We start from the raw sequence: 21,822 nt of genomic DNA, 5'->3' as shown, positions 1-21,822 counted from the left end.
TAAACAGGTCTAGTTAGCTAAAGGTGATTGATAATCAGGTCTAGTTGGCTAAAGGTGATTGATAAACAGGTCTAGTTAGCTAAAGGTGATTGATAATCAGTTCTAGTTAGCTAAAGGTGATTGATAAACAGGTCTAGTTAGCTACAGGTGATTGATAATCAGTTCTAGTTAGCTAAAGGTGATTGATAATCAGGTCCAGTTAGCTAAAGGTGATTGATAAACACTTCTAGTTAGCTAAAGGTGATTGATAAACAGGTCTAGTTAGCTACAGGTGATTGATAATCAGGTCTAGTTAGCTAAAGGTGATTGATAATCAGTTCTAGTTAGCTAAAGGTGATTGATAAACAGGTCTAGTTAGCTACAGGTGATTGATAATCAGGTCTAGTTAGCTAAAGGTGATTGATAATCAGTTCTAGTTAGCTAAAGGTGGTTGATAAACACTTCTAGTTAGCTAAAGGTGATTGATAATCAGGTCTAGTTAGCTAAAGGTGATTGATAAACAGGTCTAGTTAGCTAAAGGTGATTGATAATCAGGTCTAGTTAGCTAAAGGTGATTGATAAACAGGTCTAGTTAGCTACAGGTGATTGATAAACAGGTCTAGTTAGCTAAAGGTGATTGATAATCAGGTCCAGTTAGCTAAAGGTGATTGATAATCAGGTCTAGTTGGCTAAAGGTGATTGATAAACAGGTCCAGTTAGCTAAAGGTGATTGATAATCAGGTCCAGTTAGCTAAAGGTGATTGATAAACAGGTCTAGTTAGCTAAAGGTGATTGATAATCAGGTCTAGTTGGCTAAAGGTGATTGATAATCAGGTCCAGTTGGCTAAAGGTGATTGATAAACAGGTCCAGTTAGCTAAAGGTGATTGATAATCAGGTCCAGTTAGCTAAAGGTGATTGATAAACAGGTCTAGTTAGCTACAGGTGATTGATAAACAGGTCTAGTTAGCTAAAGGTGATTGATAATCAGGTCCAGTTAGCTAAAGGTGATTGATAAACACTTCTAGTTAGCTAAAGGTGATTGATAATCAGGTCTAGTTAGCTAAAGGTGATTGATAAACAGGTCTAGTTAGCTAAAGGTGATTGATAATCAGGTCTAGTTGGCTAAAGGTGATTGATAAACAGGTCCAGTTAGCTAAAGGTGATTGATAAACAGGTCCAGTTGGCTAAAGGTGATTGATAAACAGGTCCAGTTAGCTAAAGGTGATTGATAATCAGGTCCAGTTGGCTAAAGGTGATTGATAAACAGGTCCAGTTAGCTAAAGGCGATTGATAATCAGGTCCAGTTAGCTAAAGGTGATTGATAAACAGGTCTAGTTAGCTACAGGTGATTGATAAACAGGTCTAGTTAGCTAAAGGTGATTGATAATCAGGTCCAGTTAGCTAAAGGTGATTGATAATCAGGTCTAGTTGGCTAAAGGTGATTGATAATCAGGTCCAGTTAGCTAAAGGTGATTGATAAACAGGTCTAGTTAGCTAAAGGTGATTGATAAACAGGTCTAGTTAGCTAAAGGTGATTGATAATCAGGTCTAGTTAGCTAAAGGTGATTGATAATCAGGTCTAGTTAGCTAAAGGTGATTGATAAACAGGTCTAGTTGGCTAAAGGTGATTGATAATCAGGTCTAGTTAGCTAAAGGTGATTGATAAACAGGTCTAGTTAGCTACAGGTGATTGATAATCAGGTCTAGTTGGCTTCATGAGGTAAAGTCTTCACTAACAGTAACTTTCATTCAGTTTATCAAAGTTCAGTCTGTTGGATTCCCACAACAGTGACTCAGATTAACTGTGAGGTCGATGGTCAGTTTTAAAGCAAACAGTGTTAAAATATTTTTGTTTCCATATAAATCTAAATATCATTGGGGCATTTCTGACCCTTATTCTCTTATAAAAATGTAAAATTATATACGAACGTTGTTTTCAGATGCAGCTTTAGAAGAGAAAAGCAACATGAGACACATAAACACACACTAACTCTCCTACACAGACTCTGTACTTTCATTTGTAATGTAATGGCGCCTCCTTTTGGACAACAACCTGCAATACACTTCTTTTTCTTCTTGGTGGAGAGATGATCAGTGACGGCTGTCATCAGGGCTGGAGGAAGTACTCAGACACCGTACTGCAGTAAAAATACCAAACTAACCAAAGTATCCAGGATTTCTTTCCTCTATTTAATCAACAACTGGAAAGATTACATGAACGTCTTTTTGGGAAAACTTATCTGGAACTTATCAGAGAAGAAATTAAATTTTACAGTGATTCACAGCGACTGCAGTTTTCTTTAAACTACTCTGATTATGCTGAATAATTAAGTAAGATGAATAAAAACATAACTTCTCATTCATTCAGTGAAAGTTCAGAATTGGAGAAAACTCAAATCGACAAAACACATCTGAGTTCTGGTCGCATTTTTTTCTGTCTGTATTTCTTTGAGTTTCCTTTAAAGGTTTTCAGGTGAACAAAAATGTAATAAAACAGTTATTTTAGTGCAGTTCTTGGGTCAGACAGCAGAGAGCAGTCTGAGCTCAGGGATGAACAGTTTGATGCCTTAAAGCTGCAGAGCGGCAGGTTGTTTTTCCTCTAAAATATAAAAAAAAAAGGTTTGTTTTTGTTTTTAGGATTAAAAAACAGCCACTTCATGAGCAAATAACCCCAGAAAACAAGTTTTTAAAGGGTTAAAATCATTTTGGAGGCTGTATTTATACCCTGTGACCATTAAAACTGCAATTGTTTGTTTGAAATGTACAATCTTTAACATAATTAATATAATTTATTCTGTTTATTATGAGGCTACAACTGAACCTGGGTCCCAAAAATAAGATTTTATTTTATTTTTATTAATTTAATTCAATTCTTTTTTCATTCATTTTGTTTTATTTTCCTACCTTATTTTATTTGATGAGATTTGTATATTTATGCATTAATTCTATTTATTACTTATTGATTTGATTCATATTTGTATTCAACTTTATATTTTATCTATTTTCTTCATTTTATTGTATTTTTTTGTTTTACATTATTTTTTATTTTATTATTTTTGTTTAAATATTTTATTTTACTTTATTTTCATTTTGTTTGTATATTCATATGAAATTTATGACATTTTGAATTTTTGTGACAAATTTTGTATTTTACAAATCGTTTTTATTATTATTTTATTAATTTGTTAGGTTTTATAATATTAATTGAGTATAAATCAACCCGAGTCATTGTCGACCGCTTTGTGTGTGTGTGTGGTCATGAATATAGAAGACAGTCTATTGAAGGCAGCAGGCTGAATACCATGACAACTCCCAGCAGCCTCACATGTATTCCCAGCAGTGTGTGTGTGTGTGTGTGTGTGTGTGTGTGTGTGTGTGTGTGTGTGTGTGTGTGTGTGTGTGTGTGTGTCAGTCAGGCCATTATAAAGTGTTCAGGGGGAATAAATGGGATAAATGTGGAGGCTGTGCGGTCTTTGTGGCCGCCGGCTCGTCGTGTGTTTGTTTGCTGAGTTCGACCACCCAGCAGGACACACACACACACACACACACACACACACACAGAGCTCAACTCATTGTCACACACATCACACACACACAGAAAAGTGGAAACCAAAACTTTACCAAACACTCAAAACCTGCTGCAGAAAAACGCCTCAAAAAAACAAGCAAAATCCGAATGGAGTCTGGTTAGAGGATGTTTTTGATACATTTATCAAGTCATTTACCCTCAAATTTACCATGAAGCCTCATTTGTTTTTCTTAAAATAAGAGTCGATGTAGCAGCGTGAGAACCACAAAACAAGACAGAAGAAGGTCGATCGATTCACTGAAAACAGGACGTTTCTGGTACGTTTGAAGAAAATAAGGGACCAAACGTCATGTAAAAATGGAGTAATTTTGCTGTGAGTCAGAGCCTAAAGCAGGCAGAGGCAATACAAACCATACAAAGTGATATTCTGACCTGATAGAGGAAAAACCAAAGTTATTGCAAATATTTCCTCTTAATCCATCCACTGAGGTTTCCTCTACTGACCCTCTTTATCTTCTATTTATCTATTTCTACTCTAATTCTACTGTTAAATCCATTAATCAGTGTTCAGACTGATGAAATAAACATCTCTGAACCAGCTTTTCTCAAGTTTTGGTCCTTTGTTTTTAAAGTTTTGTTTATTTTTTAAGGTCTTTGGTTAGATTTAGGTGTTGTGTAGGTTATAAATGTTATTAATTCACATACTTTTCAAATCTATACACCAAGATGGTGAACATATATTTTAATTTCATGCACTTTAACCGTTCTGTGAACACAAAGAAACTGAGGTGAATAGTTTTTTATAATCCGTTTAGTTGATAGTAAACTTTGGAACGAGCTACTAAGCTGCTGTCTAAACCCGGCAGCTCTGAAGCACGGCTAGCAGTTTCCCCCCACTTCCAGTCTTTGTGCTAAGCTAAGCTAAACAAATATCCTCTGTACTGGACCCCTGGAAGAAGTACTCTGATTCTTTACTGAAGCAAAAGTACAAACATCAATGAAATAATACCCAGTTACAAGTAAACACACACTCGTCTGTCTTTGGCGTCATAATATCCTTAAATGTAGTGATTTCTCAAGGGAGTTTTGTACAGACACTCAGTTTGCTATGAAGCATTTTAAAGTTTAGTTTATTTCAAGTTTTATTTCTATGCATCTTTAAACGGCGGTTGTAAACCCTGAGGCTTTTATATATATATATATAATATATAATATAAGTAGTACATTAGCTAAATGTACCTGAATTACCAAAGTAAAAGTACACATTCTGCAGTAAAATCTCACTTATTAGCATGATTGACATTATTAGGCGATATTTATATTACTTTGTTAATATATTCATTTATATATGAATATATAAAGTATATTAGAATATATTGTATGTTTATTTATATATCTATATAAATATACATGTATTTTTTCTAACTATATTTATTGATTTCTACATTTTATCTGTATTGATGTTCTATTATTTATCTATATTTATAGAAGTAGTTGTACCACTGCTGGTTACTAAAATCATTAACCATTAACTCTCTTCTTTTTTAAGAGTCCCAGTGAGGCAGCATGCACTAAATACCAGCAGGGACTAAATGGAGCAGCTAAATGGAACCCAGCCGCTTGACTTTATCATTCACACCTGTGTTTTCTTCCTGCTGAGAGACGTCAAAATAAAAGCCCCGTTTATTCAGATTAAATATCTGTGTAAGAAGCAGCTAATAAAGACGTGAACTGTGTGTATCAGTGAGTCCATCAGCTGGTGTGTAAACACTCTGCTGCTCCAGTTAATCCTCACGACAAACACTGACACACACACACACACACACACACACACACACACACACACACACACACACACACACACACACACACTGTGTTGTCATAACCTTCTTAAATACAGTGATTTCTCAAGGCAGTTTTGAATGTGCGCTCAAAGTTTAGTTTATTTTCAATTCTTACTCATGATGTTTTATTTCTAAACACTTTTTTAAGGGCTGTTTAAGACTCTGAGGCTTTTATTACTCATTTATCCATTTTAATGTGAATCTGGAGCTTTAATCTTTTGGTTAAAAACACACTGTGGATATTTGGTAACCTGCTAACTCAGTTTGACATATTTTACTCCAACAAAATAATAAACATTTTGAATTTTTAACATTTCCTCCCCAGTATTGTGTATTTGTGTGATTTGACAGGACATAAATACCTTTAATTTAGAAAATATAAAGAAATTAAAAGCCTAATTGACTCAAAAATCCACATTAGTATTACTAGAGAAATTGTTTAACTACATCTCATTTATATTTTTCAGATTCTATATGAATATATAATACTATATATGTTTATTTTATAGTCTACATTAATGAATGTGTTCACGTTTTGATTGCTTTTTTAAATAAATAGGAATATTTTCACTATAAATTGCACAATGAGGCCTGTTTATGATACAAAGCAGGACAAACAGACAAAAGCTGTAATATAATGTTATAATGTAATATAATCATCATTAAAATCCTGATAAACGTGTATTTTTTAGTCCTGTCTGGACTTCTGGGCTCGCTAGAGACTCTTTGGTAAACAGGAAGCGGATCAGTGACTCTAATAAATGTAAATGAGCCGCTTCTTTCTCTCTGATCCTCCACCATTAGACTTTCACTCCTCCCTGGAGCTCCGCAGCTTCTCCTATTGCGCTGCTCCCGGTGGGCTTTTTTCACACCCTCGACCACTTGACCCTCGGGACCCGCCTCCGTCCTTTTTAACGGCTCACGGCCCGTTAAAAAGGACGGAGGACGCACTCTCTTCCTAATGTCCTCCCTCATGTATTTTTCATGCCGTTAAATCCTCTCCGGTCGGCCCCCGCAGCTCCGGGCTCCCGCTCCGTTTAACGGCGTTCATGGACCCAAACCCTCCGCTGTCTGCTCCTCTTTAACGGGCCGAACCACCGCGGACACAAACCTGGAACTTTCCCCTTTTTGCTCTCCGTCCGTCCGTCTGTCTCTCCTCTCCCTGCCCCCCCACCCAGTCCGTGCGTCATGCCTTTTGGCACCAACACAAAAACGGGCTTCTCCGTGCGGGACATCCTGGATCTCCCGAACCCGGCCGGGAAATGCAGCTCCGGGACCGAGGAGACCGAGGAGGAGGACACCGAGGAGGCCTCCGGGGTCCTTTCCGGGGCGGAGAACGCGCAGAAATTTGGATTTAGCGGCCGGAGTTTGTGCGAGCGAGGCGGCGGAAGCTACGGCAGGTGGAGCCGCGGATCCGGTAACCTGCACTTCTCATGTGAGCACATATGCAAATAAAAATCAAAATTACAAACCAGTATATCGGAATCATGTGATTTTTAAGCCCAAATTCAGCAAATTTCTGACTCTTCTTCTTGTGCGTAATTGCTAAATCAATACTTATTGGTATTAATCTGCTCAAAACTCGATATCTACTTCAAATATTTACTAAATTCATCTTTAATTCTGCTGCTCAATGTATAAAAAAAGACATTAAATCATAATTTGAGCCTCATTTCTGTCCGGACAGACCAAACATCCGTGCGTAATTGGAGACCTTTCAGATTTGACATTAGTTTTGTTTCTGATCACTAATTAAATCATTACTTTGTTAAAAATGTGAGCTGTTAAACTGCAAAACGTTCAAACTTTTTCCATTTATTACCGTAAAATCGTAGTTTTGTGAAGGGAGTTCAACACGGGGCTCATCTTCTGAGCAGCTTTAAGACCTTTCAGAGGAAACAGATGCAGTAAGAAATGAAATGAAACATAAATCTGAGCTACAATTATTTGTTCTCGCTTTAAAACGTGTAAATTTACACTGATTTCTGTTGGAAATCAGAGGAACAACTTTTTTTTGATGTTTCTGTGGAGTAATCAGAGCAGTGAGAGTAATCAGATTACTTGTCTTGTCTCCCCGCAGTAAACGGCATCTCCTTAGAGTCCCGTAAAGAGTCCAAATCTCCCGAGCTCTCCACGGACGAGTCCCCGGAGGCGGAGGGGGACCCTGCAGGCGGTGCGGGGCAGAAGAGCCGCGGCAGGAAGCGGCGGGTGCTTTTCTCCAAGGCGCAGACCTTCGAGCTGGAGCGCCGCTTCCGGCAGCAGCGCTACCTGTCCGCCCCGGAGAGGGAGCACCTGGCCGGGATGATCCGTCTCACCCCGAACCAGGTGAAGATCTGGTTCCAGAACCACCGCTACAAGATGAAGCGGGCTCGGGTGGAGCACAGCCTGGAGGCGGTGCAGCTGCTGCCGGCCCGCCGGGTCGCCATCCCGGTCCTGGTGCGGGACGGGAAGCCCTGCGACCGGATCACAGCGCAGGACCTGGAGGCGACGCTCAGGTCCGGTCTGAGCCTGCCTCTGTGTGCCTACTCCCCGGTGCTGCACCCCGCCTACGGCCCGGAGCAACACGGGCTGCCGCAGCATCACCCAGGAGTGCAGCAGCTGGCGCACGTGTACCACTGGAGCTGGTGAAGCCGGAGCCAGAAGTCTTACAGAGGGATCAAATCCCTAAAATAATACGTTCACAATATAAGCTCCTGTTCGGCCTTAAAATTATTGTTTGTCCTCGCAGAACAGGCTCCCTTATCACATAAATACCACTAGTCGAAACGTGTGAAAATTCCGTCTTTTTTGAATGGGGTTTGGTTTATATCAGGGTTCCTTTTCCCCCAGAAAAAAAGTGAAATCTTTACTGAGAGGACGAGAGTCTTGAAACAAAAAGAAGCAGAACAAAAACGTGTCACACAAGAAAAATACAATCTTAAAGTTAAAGCACAAGTTTTGTTTTTTAAACGGAAAACGCGTTGATTTTCATTTTTATCTTCATCCTGAAAACAAAAGACTTTTCTCCTCATTCTGACGCGCAAAACGTCTAAAACTTCTTGATCAATACGTGGAAAAATAAAGACTGAAGTCGAACTGATCAGAAAAACGATCAGTTCAAACGTTTCTTTTTACTTTTTTGGGACTTTGTGAGTTTTTTGTTGTTGTTTTCGTTGTGTTTTTCTGCAAAAGTGTCACTTTTATCGCAATTAAATGTTTCCGTGCGTTTTTATAGATCTATTTATAATGTTTAACCGGTGAGTTGTTTTGTAATGATGAACTGGATATTTATGATGGTGAATAAAAGTTGGAGCAGGTGTGGGTGCTTTAATATGACTTCTAAATCAACAATAAGCTCAGTGTGTATTTTATAAGTTATTTCTTGCATGTTTATTCTGCCACCATCAACTTCAAAGTGCTGCAGAATTTGAATCATAATAAAAGAGACTCTGAATTCATTGATTCATTAAGCAGCCAATCATGATGTGTAATCATTATCAACTTTAAAGCCAAAATTCGTAATAAATTGAATGAAGTTTTGTACATTTTGGCTGCTAAACTGAGATTAAATTCCCTGCAGAAAAAGGTGCATCCCTACTCTCTAAAACTGCCTTTAAATATCTCACTTTATAATACAGCCTCTTTTTGATTCTTGTGGGGAGTTTGTGGTGATTCAGGAACGATGAATACCTAATAATAAACTACAGAGCTGTTAAAGAGATGTTAAGTCATTAGAAGTAAGATTTTGTACTTAGTTGTAGCTAAATTTATGAGATTCCTAAAATTAGTCAAAAAGTGAATGGAGTTTGGTACATTTGCAGATCAGGAAAAGGTATTATGGTGTATTTCCAGGAATGTGATGTGTCTTTATCAGGGCTGTAGTGACTCTAGAGTGATTTTCTTTCCGTGTACCAGCTGATGAATCATAAATATCAGAGTTAAAAGTGATGGTTTATAAATCTGGGGGATTAGGGCCCATCAAAGGGCCCCAACATCATTAAAATACTGGATGTTTTCATCATTTAGGTCTTAAAAAATGTCCATGTCACACAAAAAAGGTTAAAAAAAACCCACTAAGTTATCACATCTTTGGTTAATTGAGGAGCAAATTTAGTTTTTCATGTTTACTTTGGAGTCCAGGCTGGTTAACTAACAGAGTTCACTGTGTGGAAATAATCCGATTTGAAGGGGAACTTCAGGTGAGAGCTTCTTCACAGTCAAGTCAGACAAACATTCATTCACTCAGCTGTTGATCTTATCACACATATTCACAGATTGATTTCTGCTGAATCAAATTACCTCACAGCAAACCCACAGAACGACGTAAACAAGAGGAGGAGAACTTAAAAATCACACTTTTGTGAAGGGAGTTCAACACAGAGCAGCTTCAGGATATTTCTGGGGTAAAACATTCAGCGTGAAATGAAATAAAACATCCGTCTGAGCTGTTTCTTAACCCTAACAGGTTGATCTTAAAGGAATAGTTCAATATTTTGGAGGTGGCTAGCTTAGCTTAGCATAAACACTGGAAACAGGGGGAAACAGCTAGCCTAGCTTTGTCCAACGTTAACAAAATCCACCTACCAGCTCCCTCAGACCAAGAAACACCGAGTCAGGTGACCTCCAGCGATGCTGCAGACTGACAAAAAAAAACAAAAAACAAGATGTTGAGTGTTAATTAAACATCTTTTCGATCAGAAAGTCCCAGAAACTCTTTCATACGGTCAAAACAAAGCTCGCTGAGGAACATTTCACATGACTGGGTCACAACTTTGTTCAGGTTCAGGCAACCAAACTGGTTTGTTAGCTGGTTGGATTTAGGAAATCATAAAAAACACACAAATAACACATGAAAAACATAAAACGCAGACAAATGACACTCAGAATCCAAAAAAACTGTGCTGTAGCGTAGTGTAGCTTAGCGGTGGGCTAGTGTGTTTATAGCTACGTTAGCTTTTCATCTCTTTTCGAGCCAAAAATCATAAAAGTGGTCTCCATTAGTTCAATTATCTTAAACTTTTATGTAAATTTACTGCGATAATCCATAATCCAGTGGAATAATCTCACTGGCTACTTGACGAGAGATCCAGGGTGATGCTAATTACTGGGCTAGCATCCCTGCAGCGCTCTACGAAGACTGCATCTTATGAAGTAATGGTGGGATACAACAGTTCGAGTAAGCAGAACAAACCTCTGCTGCCGTGCTGCAACTCTCACTAGTCGTTTGTCCTCAACAGGGCACCGTAGTTTCTGGCTTTTCTTCCGTTTGTGCCGCCATTTTGGTCAGACGTCGCTCAATAGCGCATGACGTCTACAAAGTCCGACTTCTTGGGCTTAAAAGTATCCGGATGTTCTGCATTATTGAGCCGTCCGCCATTATAAATGTGAATAAAACAGTTTAATTGTTCACAATGGAAATCTATGGAAGAAAGACTTTTTGGGCCCCATGGCATCACATGGCGGACGCCATTTTTATAATTACGCGGTTTCATGACTGATGCATACGTGGATCAATGGAAACGTTCACTACTCCAGGAAACAGGACGGATCATTGATACGACTTGGTAACAGGAGATATTTCTAATCACTCAGCTCATAGATCCCTTTGGATTAGCTGTTAGCCACATAGCTAACGTTATGTTAGCAAGAAAGCTAACGTTGTGCTAGCCAGATTCAACATAAATAAGTCTGCGGACGGTTGACGGTCAGTAGGTCTTTGTCACTGTCCCCAAAGGTGTAACACGAACAGCCAATCGGACGCGAGCTCTTATGTGACGGGATCAGTCTACTTCCTGCAGCGTCCTGCATAACAGCCTCCACCCTGTGGTGTTCAGAGGACGAGGACCTGAAGGAGGACACTCGCCGTTAAACGTAAGTTAGCTGAGAGGTGCTGCAACAAATAGTGAACGGAGGCTCTGACGGACAAACTACTGAGTCCGTTAGCACTTTAGTATCCAGGCCGCATGATACAAGACACAAATCTGTAATTGAATTTGTTAGTTTGTGCGTTTTAATCATTATTTTGGTCATTATTTCCTACATTCTGCATTGTACTGATGGAGTATACACACATAATGTATATGTATATATTTAAATATTCAGATATGTTGGTTATTTGTGCTTTTTTACAGCTTGTTTTATCACCCAAAAGTGTGTATATATACTGTATATGTAGATTTTCTCTTTTATGTGTTATTATGTTGTTTAAACACTTAAAATAAGATAAATTAGTTAAAGAAAACCCAGATGATTTAACAGGTGCAGCATGAGATGAGGTGCAGGTGTGGAGTTAATGTTCTGTCCTCACGTCCGTTTGTGGTTTTATTATCTTCAGACAGTGTTTTAGTTTTCTATTCAAGCGTCCGACGGGATTTAAGACGACTTCATTCACCACAAGACAACCGGCTATTTACTGAGGAGCGACAAAGGAGAGAAAGACCCCCCCCCTTGTGTGTGTGTGTGTGTGTGTGTGTGTGTGTGTGTGTTGGGGGGGGGTCAGAGGTCAGCTCATCTCTGAGGGATGATGTCACATAAGGAGTGGGGGGGGGGCGTCGATGCTTTGAGACGGTTATAATGCGTCACCTGCTGCTATAAAAGAGGAGAAGAAGAAGAAAAGCAGAGATACCAGGAGTTTAAAGGACTAGTCCGCTGTTTTTCAGACACTTACAACCTCCGTACAGTTTCTTTATTTACCGACAAGCTACAAACAAAATACAACTAAAAAAAGAAAACAGTCTGGTAAAAAGAAAAATATAAATAACTCAAACCAACTAATGAAAAAGTTGACAACAAAAAATGTGGTCTGAGTGAATACTTGGTTCTGATTGGCTGCTGGGCGTCCGTTAAAAAGTGATAATGGACACCGATTAAGTTAAATGAATGTGCTGGCTACATTAATTAAGTAACCATAGCAACAGGGACACAGTCAGAGCCTTTGCTTGCTCTTAATTTCATTAACGAGTTAATTTACCTCCGACAGCGACTGTCCTCCTTCAGGTCCTCGTCCTCTGAACACCACAGGATGGAGGCTTTGGGTCACATGATCACCCTCTGATCTCGTCTGTGAGCTTTTGTCGGCCATCTTCAAAAACTGTGACCGCGTGGAAACCTTCTCGCTTTCAGCTCGTAGCTTCAGGCTGCAGCGACAGTCGATCGTTTGTTCGTGAAAAAAATTTGATATTGATTTGGGGACAGCGACACAGCTGGTTAGCTAGCTGGTGTTAAACACACTGTGAAATCATATTTACTGCTTGTCAACCGTTCGCAGCGTTATGTATGTTGAATTGTGCTAGCATAACGTTAGCTTTGTGGCTATCATGACGTTAGCTTTGTGGCTGTCATGACGTTAGCTTTGTGGCTGTCATGATGTTAGCTTTGTGGCTATCATAACTTTAGCTTTGTGGCTAACATTACGTTAGCTTTGTGGCTATCATAAGGTTAGCTTTGTGGCTAACATAAAGTTTGCTTTGTGGCTATCATAACATTAGCTTTGTGGCTATCATAACGTTAGCTTTGTGGCTAACAGCTGAGCCAAAGGGATCTATGAGCTGAGGGACTAGAAATATCTCTCAAATCCTATCTGTGATCCGTCCTATTTCCTGGAGCAGTGAACGTTTCCATTGCAAGAGAACCTTGCGATTCTAATGACTTTTCCAGGAATTAGTCAAACCCCTCAGGTGCTAGCAGGGAAACTAAATGTTTTATTGTTCTTAAAACTGCGTTCAGATGGAAGGAAATTTAATTTATTGTCAACAAATCAAACAAAAACAAAACTTCTCTCAGCACCTCCTGTTCAAGAAAGGTTCAATAAAGTCCTCAAACAGCTGCTCACTGTTCTTATTATTCATCAAACTAACAGGAGGAAATAGTGCATTAATCCACAGTTCATACTGCGGTCACTTGCCCCCCAAAACATTAAGACCATTCACTTATATTTTCGTGTGTTTCGCAACCAAAATATTAAGTTTTTCATAAATTCAAAAAACACCAGTATGGTCCTTTACGGAGCTTCTTCAGTAAATAAATGTATTTATTCTCATTATTTGAAATAATTTTCTCCCCTCGTTTAGTTTTATTTCTGCATATTTTCCTCTAGAACATCTTTGGATCCTGTTACAGTTCTTTGATCACATTTCTCATCTCATTTAATGTTTTTATTGAAGGAAACCATGATATTTGGACCTGTCCTGTCCACAACAATCAGTGTATTCGTGTTTGATTTTAAATATTAAAAGATTGTTGGTGTCCACGAGGGAAGAAACACCAGATTATGTTGAAAATAAAGGGTTTTTAAAGGAATGTGTTTTTAAATTCAGGCTGATTTCCAACCTTTAAAGTGTAAAAAGGTAAAATTAAACATTTTCCAAACCTTGAAGACCCTGAAAACACCCGTCACTGTACACAGTGTTTCTGTGGAGCTCATTTAAAGATGTTAAACTCGCTTGCTGCTCGTCGTGATGCCAGCAGGTGGCAGCAAAAGCTTAATTAAAGCATCACACACCTGATAACTGTTCACTCTTAAATGAATTAAAGCTCCAAACGTCCAAAACTCACAAAAATTAACACAAAATGGGGAAGAAGAAGAAAAAAATCCTCACAGTTTTAATAACAGTCAGGATTTTTCTTCACGATGTGATAAAACATTAAACATTTATTCTAAACTTCCCGTCAGCTCAGATCTGATTGGTTCCTACTGGAGACTCTTTAAAAACACCTCACAGGAATAGTTTCTATTAAAACACTCACTCAGTATTAACTTTATTAACCTGTGCAACTTATCAGACTGTGTCTATGTATATATATATATTTAATTCATTAATTTATTTTTATCTTATTTATTTGTTTTTTAATGTTAAATTATTTGTTGTTGTTGCTTTCTAGTCAGTGTGTTTATTTATTTCATGTATCTATATTTGACTTTCTTTCCTGTTACTACAGGCCGTATGCAGTTATCACTCTTGTATTGATCATGTTAAATTCGATGCCTGAGAACAGACTGTCTGTGTTTGTCTGTTTGTTTGGTGTCTGAAGAGAAGTTGTCAGGATTTGGGTGAATGTTTTCTTTCCCTGTATAGTTTAGTTTTGTCCATTATTGATACGCAATAGAAAGACTTACTGCTTATGTAGCTAAAGAAAAAACAGATGTAATGTACATGTTTACTCTTTTCTCATCTTCTGCTCTGTAGAAATCTCTGTTCTACTTCAGGTTTCAGAGTTTATTATTTCTGCTGGTTAAATGTGTGTCTCCTTTTCTGTCCGTCTGTGTGTCAGTAAATGGAAAAGGAAAAAAAAAAAGCAGATTCTGAAACTCACTCTAATGTGAAAATGAATAAATAAATTAATGGTAATAAACCTGATTCTGATTCTGAAGCTGTAGTTTAAGAACAAACAGGAGGAAAAGGTGCATTTGTTGGGGACTATTTGCAGCGGCGGATGAATCTACATTTAAAGCTCTACTGCAGGCTTCTCCAACAGGAAGGATTCCTGAAACCGATTAAAATGTAGTAGTGAAGTTGTTTCACTTAAAATACACTTACGTATCCCAATCCAATCAAAAACATTGATGTATCGTGACTCCCGCCCCTTTTGCGAGTCTGAAACTACCATTTTGCCAATTGGCCGTCAATCAAACAGTTGAAAGTAGCTCACAGAAGGAAAAAGGTTGGAGACCCATCCATCCATCCACCCATCCATCGACTCTTCTTTGGGTCCACACATTTCATCATAATGTAAAACAATTATTTAATCAAGAAATCCAAAGCAAAATGGACATGAGGCGAAAGGATGGAGAAGAAGAGGAGGAGAGAGGAGCCCAGTGCATCATGGGAAGGAAGGTTTTTAGCCCACTCCAGACCCGCTCAGGTTCTGGACCACTGGAGTCAAAACTAAACCTGGTGGAGCAGCTTTGAGTTTCCAGGCTTTTCATTCATTCCTCTTTAAATCCATTTATTTATTTGACTGTTTCTACTCTGTGGGCTCGTCCTCGCTTGTTCCTGTTATCACTTGTTTTGTCTTCTTCGTTTGGGTGAACTGTGCAGATGAATAAAGTTTCTTGTTTCCAGCTTCCTGATGATGAATCTGCTGATCTGAAGCTGTTAGATACATAAAGTGGAGTAAAACGCCACCGCGGTTCTTTAGCTTCATAGTTTCATCAACACTTTATATCTCGTTTATTTAATTTGTGGAAAAACTAAAGTGCAAAAACAACAATTTGCAGTTTTGCAGGAGTCATGTGACCCATTATTCCTATTTCCTCACTCTCAGATTGTGCTGATTGAATCATTTTAATCTTGATTTGATGAACAGGCTGCGTTTCCTAGTCTGTCTGGTTTAAATGTGCTTCTTTTTATACTTTGTTCTGTAGCTACAGACAGCTGGTTAAAGTGAAACTGTTTTTTCCTCTTAAAAGATAAACTTCTGGTCGTTCATGGTGTTAAAAAAAAACAACAAAAAAACATCGACCGGTTGACGTCTGCACAGGGTGTTTTATTTTGAAGCTCCCATGTAGTTCCTAATGTAACATAAATGTGCTTAGAGACAAACAAACTGAGAAAAGCTCGTCCTTCTTTCAGGAAACGTGTGTGAAAACACGCAGTTTAGATTTGGCCATCTTTGTGATGTCATAAGGGGATCTGTTGATCATGTGACCTCCTCCAGACCGACTGTCTCGTCCTTTCCGCCATTGTTTTTGTCCTCACTAACACAAAGCATAGACAGTATATAACAGAATGTCACCTGTTGGTTTGTGTTGAAGCCTCGAGTTCAGCTTCACGGGTGTCGCCATCTTGGCCGTCTCTGATTGGTTAATCACAACGCAGCCCCTCCCCCTTTTCTTCCTGGTGTATCTCCCTCTAAAATGGGACCATAATTCACTAGATGAACATCCTGCTGTGCTGAAGAAGACTGTAAACTAGAGACTGAGAGCAGGAACTCATAAACACTTCTTTATACAGACGATAACACGAAGAGCGAAGCAGCAGATCGTTTCTGTTCTTTCTAAAACTGAGCGTTCAGACAGAAGCTGGAAACATCTGCAGCCACATCTGGAGGAAAATAACGTGATTCTTTTAAACACTAAACCATGTAAACCTGCTGAGTTTGGACTTTAAAATGAGCAGAACATGGAACCTTTACAAACAGACTTTTGCTTCTACGTCTGCAGCTTCTGTCTGTCAGCTCTTTCCGCCTGTTTCCAGTCTTTATGCTATGCTAAGCTAAGCTAGGCTAGGCTAAGCTAAGCTAAGCTAAAGCACCTCCACCTCCATCAGCACCCTTCAGGTTTTCTCTGGACAGGGAGGAGACGACGACCTGTAATCTGTGAAGTAACTACAGCTGTCGGACAAAAGTACAGTATTTACCTCTGAGGTGTAGAGAAGTACGAAATGGAAACACACACACACACACACACACACACACACACACACACACACACACCTTTTTCCATGTTTCTCATGTTTCTTAATGCGTCTTCAGCTGCCAAGTGGCGCACAGACGGCGCCTTGACCTCCACGCAGACACACTGAGCGGTTTCTGAAGACCACTTGTGGACGCCTGACCTCCGACCTCCTCCAGCACACTGTAACCAGGTGAGGACGCCGCCTTTGTTCCCGCTCCTGTCGGCTGAAAGGTCTGAGCGCCGCTTAACCTTGGTGAGAAAAAAGTAAACACAGCAGCCTCCCACAGTCATCTGAGGGGCTGAGGACAGAAATCAATGTCACAGACAGTAAAAGAGATGAAATAAAACTCCCACTGGGAACATTTTAGTGACATTAGACAGAATCTATTCATGTTAAATAATAACATGATGTTGAACACACTGGTTTAAATGGGCTTTTATTTGTTGGTTGTGCTGAAGAATTTCTCGTGTAGTTTGGTTTTATTGTGTCTATTATTAAGTTTATTAAAACAAAATAACTTTAATAAACTCAAAGAATAAAAAAAAAAAATCATCTTTTGCACTTCAGGCGCTCGTTTAAACACTTTTAATGGACACAAAATATAACATCTGATGCTCATGTGGGGATTCTTGAATCCTTAATGTTGAATTCCTGAATCGTTGGGTCTCTAATTAAAGAGTTTAGTCTGTCTGTTGTGAATTGGCACTACATAAATAAAGATTGATTGATTGAAAATGATCCTAAAGTCCAAACAGCAGGTCTCTGACGATAAAACCATCATTCAGGAGGATTTACTGCCGTCAGAGTTCATTATCGAGTCAAATAGAAGAATCATTTACATTTTTTGGTTAATTAACATAAATGTAATTAAGAAACAAATGTATGTTGTGGAGGTTTGTACTTACGTTTGTTTCTTCCTTTTGTTTGTAATCATTATTATTATTGGATGTGTTAGTGGAGCTTCTTCACATTTTAATTATCGCTCATACAAGCTACATGTCTGTACTTTTAACTGCTAACAGGTTTAATATTAATAAATTATGAAACTACTTGTGTCACTGAGATTATTTCATAAACGAAGAGAAATCCTTGTTTGTGTTTTTCTCTGGAGGAAGATGCACTGTGTTAGCGTTAGCGTAGCCACCGGTTTTTCACTGTGAAGACATTTAAGCGCCCGACTTCGGCGCCTCCTGGTGGTCGAATCGGAGACCAGATCGTGAAACGCAGCGATTGATCATTAAATGAGGCGGTAAAACCAGTCAGCCGTCAGAAGATCAGTATCAGTGTGGCTGATATGGTTGGTACCAGTGGATGCTGAGGGGGGGGACACACACACCTGAGCTGCTACATCACCTGTTGTCACGGTGTTTTGTACATTTAATGACATCATCAACATGCAACACGGGCGTAAACGTAACGACTGATGTCGGAAAGAAAGAATCCTGTTATAGCTTTTATTTTAAACCAGCTAAGACAGGAAGATGCTAACAACACGTGCTAAACATGCTAACAACACCTGGGGGGGGGGGGGTCGTCCATTTTCATCAGGTTAATAAATATCTGTTAATTAAAGGAACACTTCGCTGACTTTGCTAAAACTCTTTACTGTCTTTTTTATTCTGTAGTTTTATCTTTTATCTTTTTGATTATTGCTTTGATTATGTATATTTTATATATATACATATATATATATACACATATATATGTATATTTTAATGCTTTAATGTCTTTTCTCTACGTCCCACCTTCTTCTCTAACGTTTTTTTTGTCTTTCTCGTTGTTTTAAACTCATCTTGATCCTTTTTGTTTGGCTTTATGTCATAATTATTTTATACACACTGTTCTTAAAGGTGCCATACAAATAAATTATTATTATTATTATTATGATGATGATGATGATGATGAAGGTTGAGTGTTTTCCAGATTCTGGGGGAGTCGACGGGAATCGCTGCCTGAAGCTCGGACTCCACGGCTTAAAGTGAACGTGGACCAGGGGCGTAAACTAGGGGGTCTAGTGGTGCCCTCACTACCCTCCCTACCCTCACTACCTCCTACCCTCCTACTTCCTGAGTCCTTGCTCGGCCTTTATTTTGATCTCAGCTCCAAACCCGTGAAGTTACCATAACTAGTAGAAGTAAACCAGGAGAGGAATCGTGGCCACTAGAGGGCGTGACGGTCGTCCCTCCGTCCCTCTCAGTGAGGAGTTATAGGTCGGTGGAGCCAGGTGGTCTGGACTCCCCCCCTCCCTCGGTGCCCCCCCACCCAGCCCTCCTGGTTGGAGTGGGCTGCTTTTTCAAGAGGCGTTCAGGGGCCCCAGCTGCTTGGCCTAATGCTCCTCCAGAGAGCCGAGGATTAAACCGAGGGAGCCGGACAGAGGAGTCTGCTGGGGGCAAATGAAAGGGAGCGACGAGCCGGGGAGCCTGAAGGGGGTGAGGAGGGTGAGGAAGAGGGGTGAGGAGGAGGAGGAGGAGGAGGAGGAGGAGGGGGCTGCAGCATCTCCTTCCTCCTCTTCAAGAGTCGACCTCACAGGTGGTTTCATCTGAGGAGAAATGTGCTCAGCAGCAGTGAGAATAAGTCCTGAAAGTTACTGCAGCAAAAAGTACTTTAAGTATTTAAAGCACATGAACTCATTCTACATAATGTGTTCAGTTAGTATTGAATATTACATTATTCTGTTTCATAACTAATGAATATATGTAAACGCATTTTAAAGTTTTACTAGAGTAGATTAATAGTTTAATTTAATTAATATAATACAACGTGTCTTTAATGCAATCAGTGATTAATAAGTCAAATAAATGTAGTGCAGTAAGATGTTGTGAAGTTTAACGTAACTTAAAAGCAGATTAATGTTTTGAGTGTTTAATTCTTCATTAACTAAAGAAGTTTAGTTCTTTAACTTTGATTGTTGCTCATGTAGTCCTGAATATTTAATGTTAAGGTTTAGACCAGAGGTATAGACCAGACTCCATACAAAAAAAGGTGGATTTTATTAACAGCTAATCTTACTTAAGGTCAAACTGCACAGAATAAAAAAAAAAACATGTTTTCTTTCAGACTCGTGGAAAGAAAACATCCAAAATACACATTAAGGTGTTTATTTTACTGCACGTTCACCGTTTGTTTCCCCTTAATTCAGAACTTTAAAGGCCATTTTCACTCTAAGACAGATTTCACAGAGCAGTTTGTTCATAAATCAGAACTTTTTATACCTAAAAACATGGTGAAGACCGTCTTCTTTATGGCTGTTGTGATAAATAAAGATATCCAAACTCTTCTTTGTGTAAACCTTTGACTCTAATATGTCGACAAAGTGAAAGAAGAAGTTTTGAACCTGGTTTTGGAAATGTATGCAAATGTATGGATATTTAATTAGACAATGACTCATTTGCATATATTAACATAAGATTTTTGAAATTTTGCAATACAAAAAGTTAATATCTTAGAGTGAGTAATCAGCCGGAGACGTTTCATCATGATATCAGTTATAATTTATATTTATAAGTTGTCATTTTCACCTTATTCTCCGTATAATTTAGCACGTTAGCATGCTAGCATTAGCCAATTAGCATTGAACACAAAGTACAGCTGAGGCTGATGGGAATAAACAAAAGTTTTTGATATAATAAAAAATCATAAACTGCATTATAAACAACATAAAAATCAATTCAATTGATAACGTTGTGACAATATTGTTTAAAACCTCCACTTCAAATCTTTTGCCACATTTTTGAGATTATGGGGATTAATTGACCTGAAGACGGCGCCGTATGTAGAAGTCGCCGCGGTTCATCCTGAGGGGATCACGACCACGTGACGTTCCTGCAGAAACACGACTGACTGAAAACAAGACAAAGTTAAGACACGGAGAAGTTCGACCAAAAGAAGGAAACAAAAACTTCAACAAACAAATTAGATTTTACTCAGTTTGGTTTGTAAAAACATCTGAAAAACAAAACCAGTAGTTATTTAAGACACATTCAAATAATTCAAAATCACTGAACTGCTGCAAAACAAGTGCAGTATTTGAGTAAAGTAATGAAGGTTTAGGAAATAAAATTTTAAAAAAAACAACCTTCTCTTCCATCACTGAAGCTCAATGTAGAAAACAGGCTTTTATTTTGAAATTTCCCAAACATCACTTCCTCCCACAGCGACCACAGGATGGGTGGGAAAATAAAATCTGTAAAAGTGAAAAAGGAGGAAAACTGTATCCTCAGATTATCAATAAAGTTTGTAGAGTTTAAAGTCAAAACTATTAAACACATCAAGTTCATCTTTTTATAGAAACAATATATTTATGGTTTTAACATTTACACACACACACACACACACACACACACACACACACACACACACACACACACACACACACACACACACACACACACACACACACACACACACACACACACACACACGTAACCAAGTGAGAAAATGAATAAATAAAAATAAACTTAAAGTCCTTAAAATACACCAAGTCTCCACTGTAAAGGACATCAGAGTAATAATCTACGTTATTCTCTGGGTTGAATAATAAAATCTGGTAGATTATAGAAGCGTCTCTAAGGGTCCTTTTATTAAACAGATCTACAGAGTTTCAGTCTTCTGAAGCACATTTGAGGGTTTTTTTTCTCTTCATCTCATCCAAACTCGTCCTGAAAGGACAGGAAAACATCCACATTTGTGCTGAAGTTAAATTAATTGATATTAATATTAATAATATTAACTTTATTTGTACAGAACCTTTAAAAACACAGTTTTCTAAATGGACGAAGCAAAACAGGACAGAAGAACATCAGAGAGGCCAAACGAGAGATAAATAGACATTAGAGCCTTAAAAAGTGCAAATATAAGAAATAAATAAAAGAAACACAATAAAATGAAGAAATGAATGAATAAAATGACATTTAAAAAAGGGAACATCACATAAAAGTTAGTTTGAAGAAGTGATTTAAAAGAAGTCAGAGACTCTCCAGCGTTTTAAAAGCTGATAAAAATCAAACTCCACCAGCGACAGCGTGAGAAACACCTGAGAGGAAGAAGAGCGGAGGAAAATCAGCCTGGAAGAACCTCCAGTTATCATTGAACTGG

At 38.6% G+C, this 21,822-nt stretch overlaps 1 protein-coding gene across 1 annotated transcript; it reads left to right on the top strand.

Moving 5' to 3' along the window:
• Positions 1-6,541: 6,541 nt before the first annotated feature.
• On the top strand, positions 6,542-7,981 carry nkx2.2b (NK2 homeobox 2b). Its single transcript, XM_070849746.1, has 2 exons — positions 6,542-6,788; positions 7,434-7,981. Exons 1-2 carry the CDS (start codon positions 6,542-6,544, stop codon positions 7,979-7,981), a joined length of 795 nt encoding a protein of 264 aa, XP_070705847.1.
• Positions 7,982-21,822: the final 13,841 nt, after the last annotated feature.

This window comes from Pempheris klunzingeri, chromosome 18, assembly GCF_042242105.1.
Source record: "Pempheris klunzingeri isolate RE-2024b chromosome 18, fPemKlu1.hap1, whole genome shotgun sequence".
NCBI lineage: Eukaryota > Metazoa > Chordata > Actinopteri > Acropomatiformes > Pempheridae > Pempheris > Pempheris klunzingeri.
Note: the sequence above shows the minus strand (reverse complement) of the source record. Positions and strands in the feature narration are given on the sequence as shown.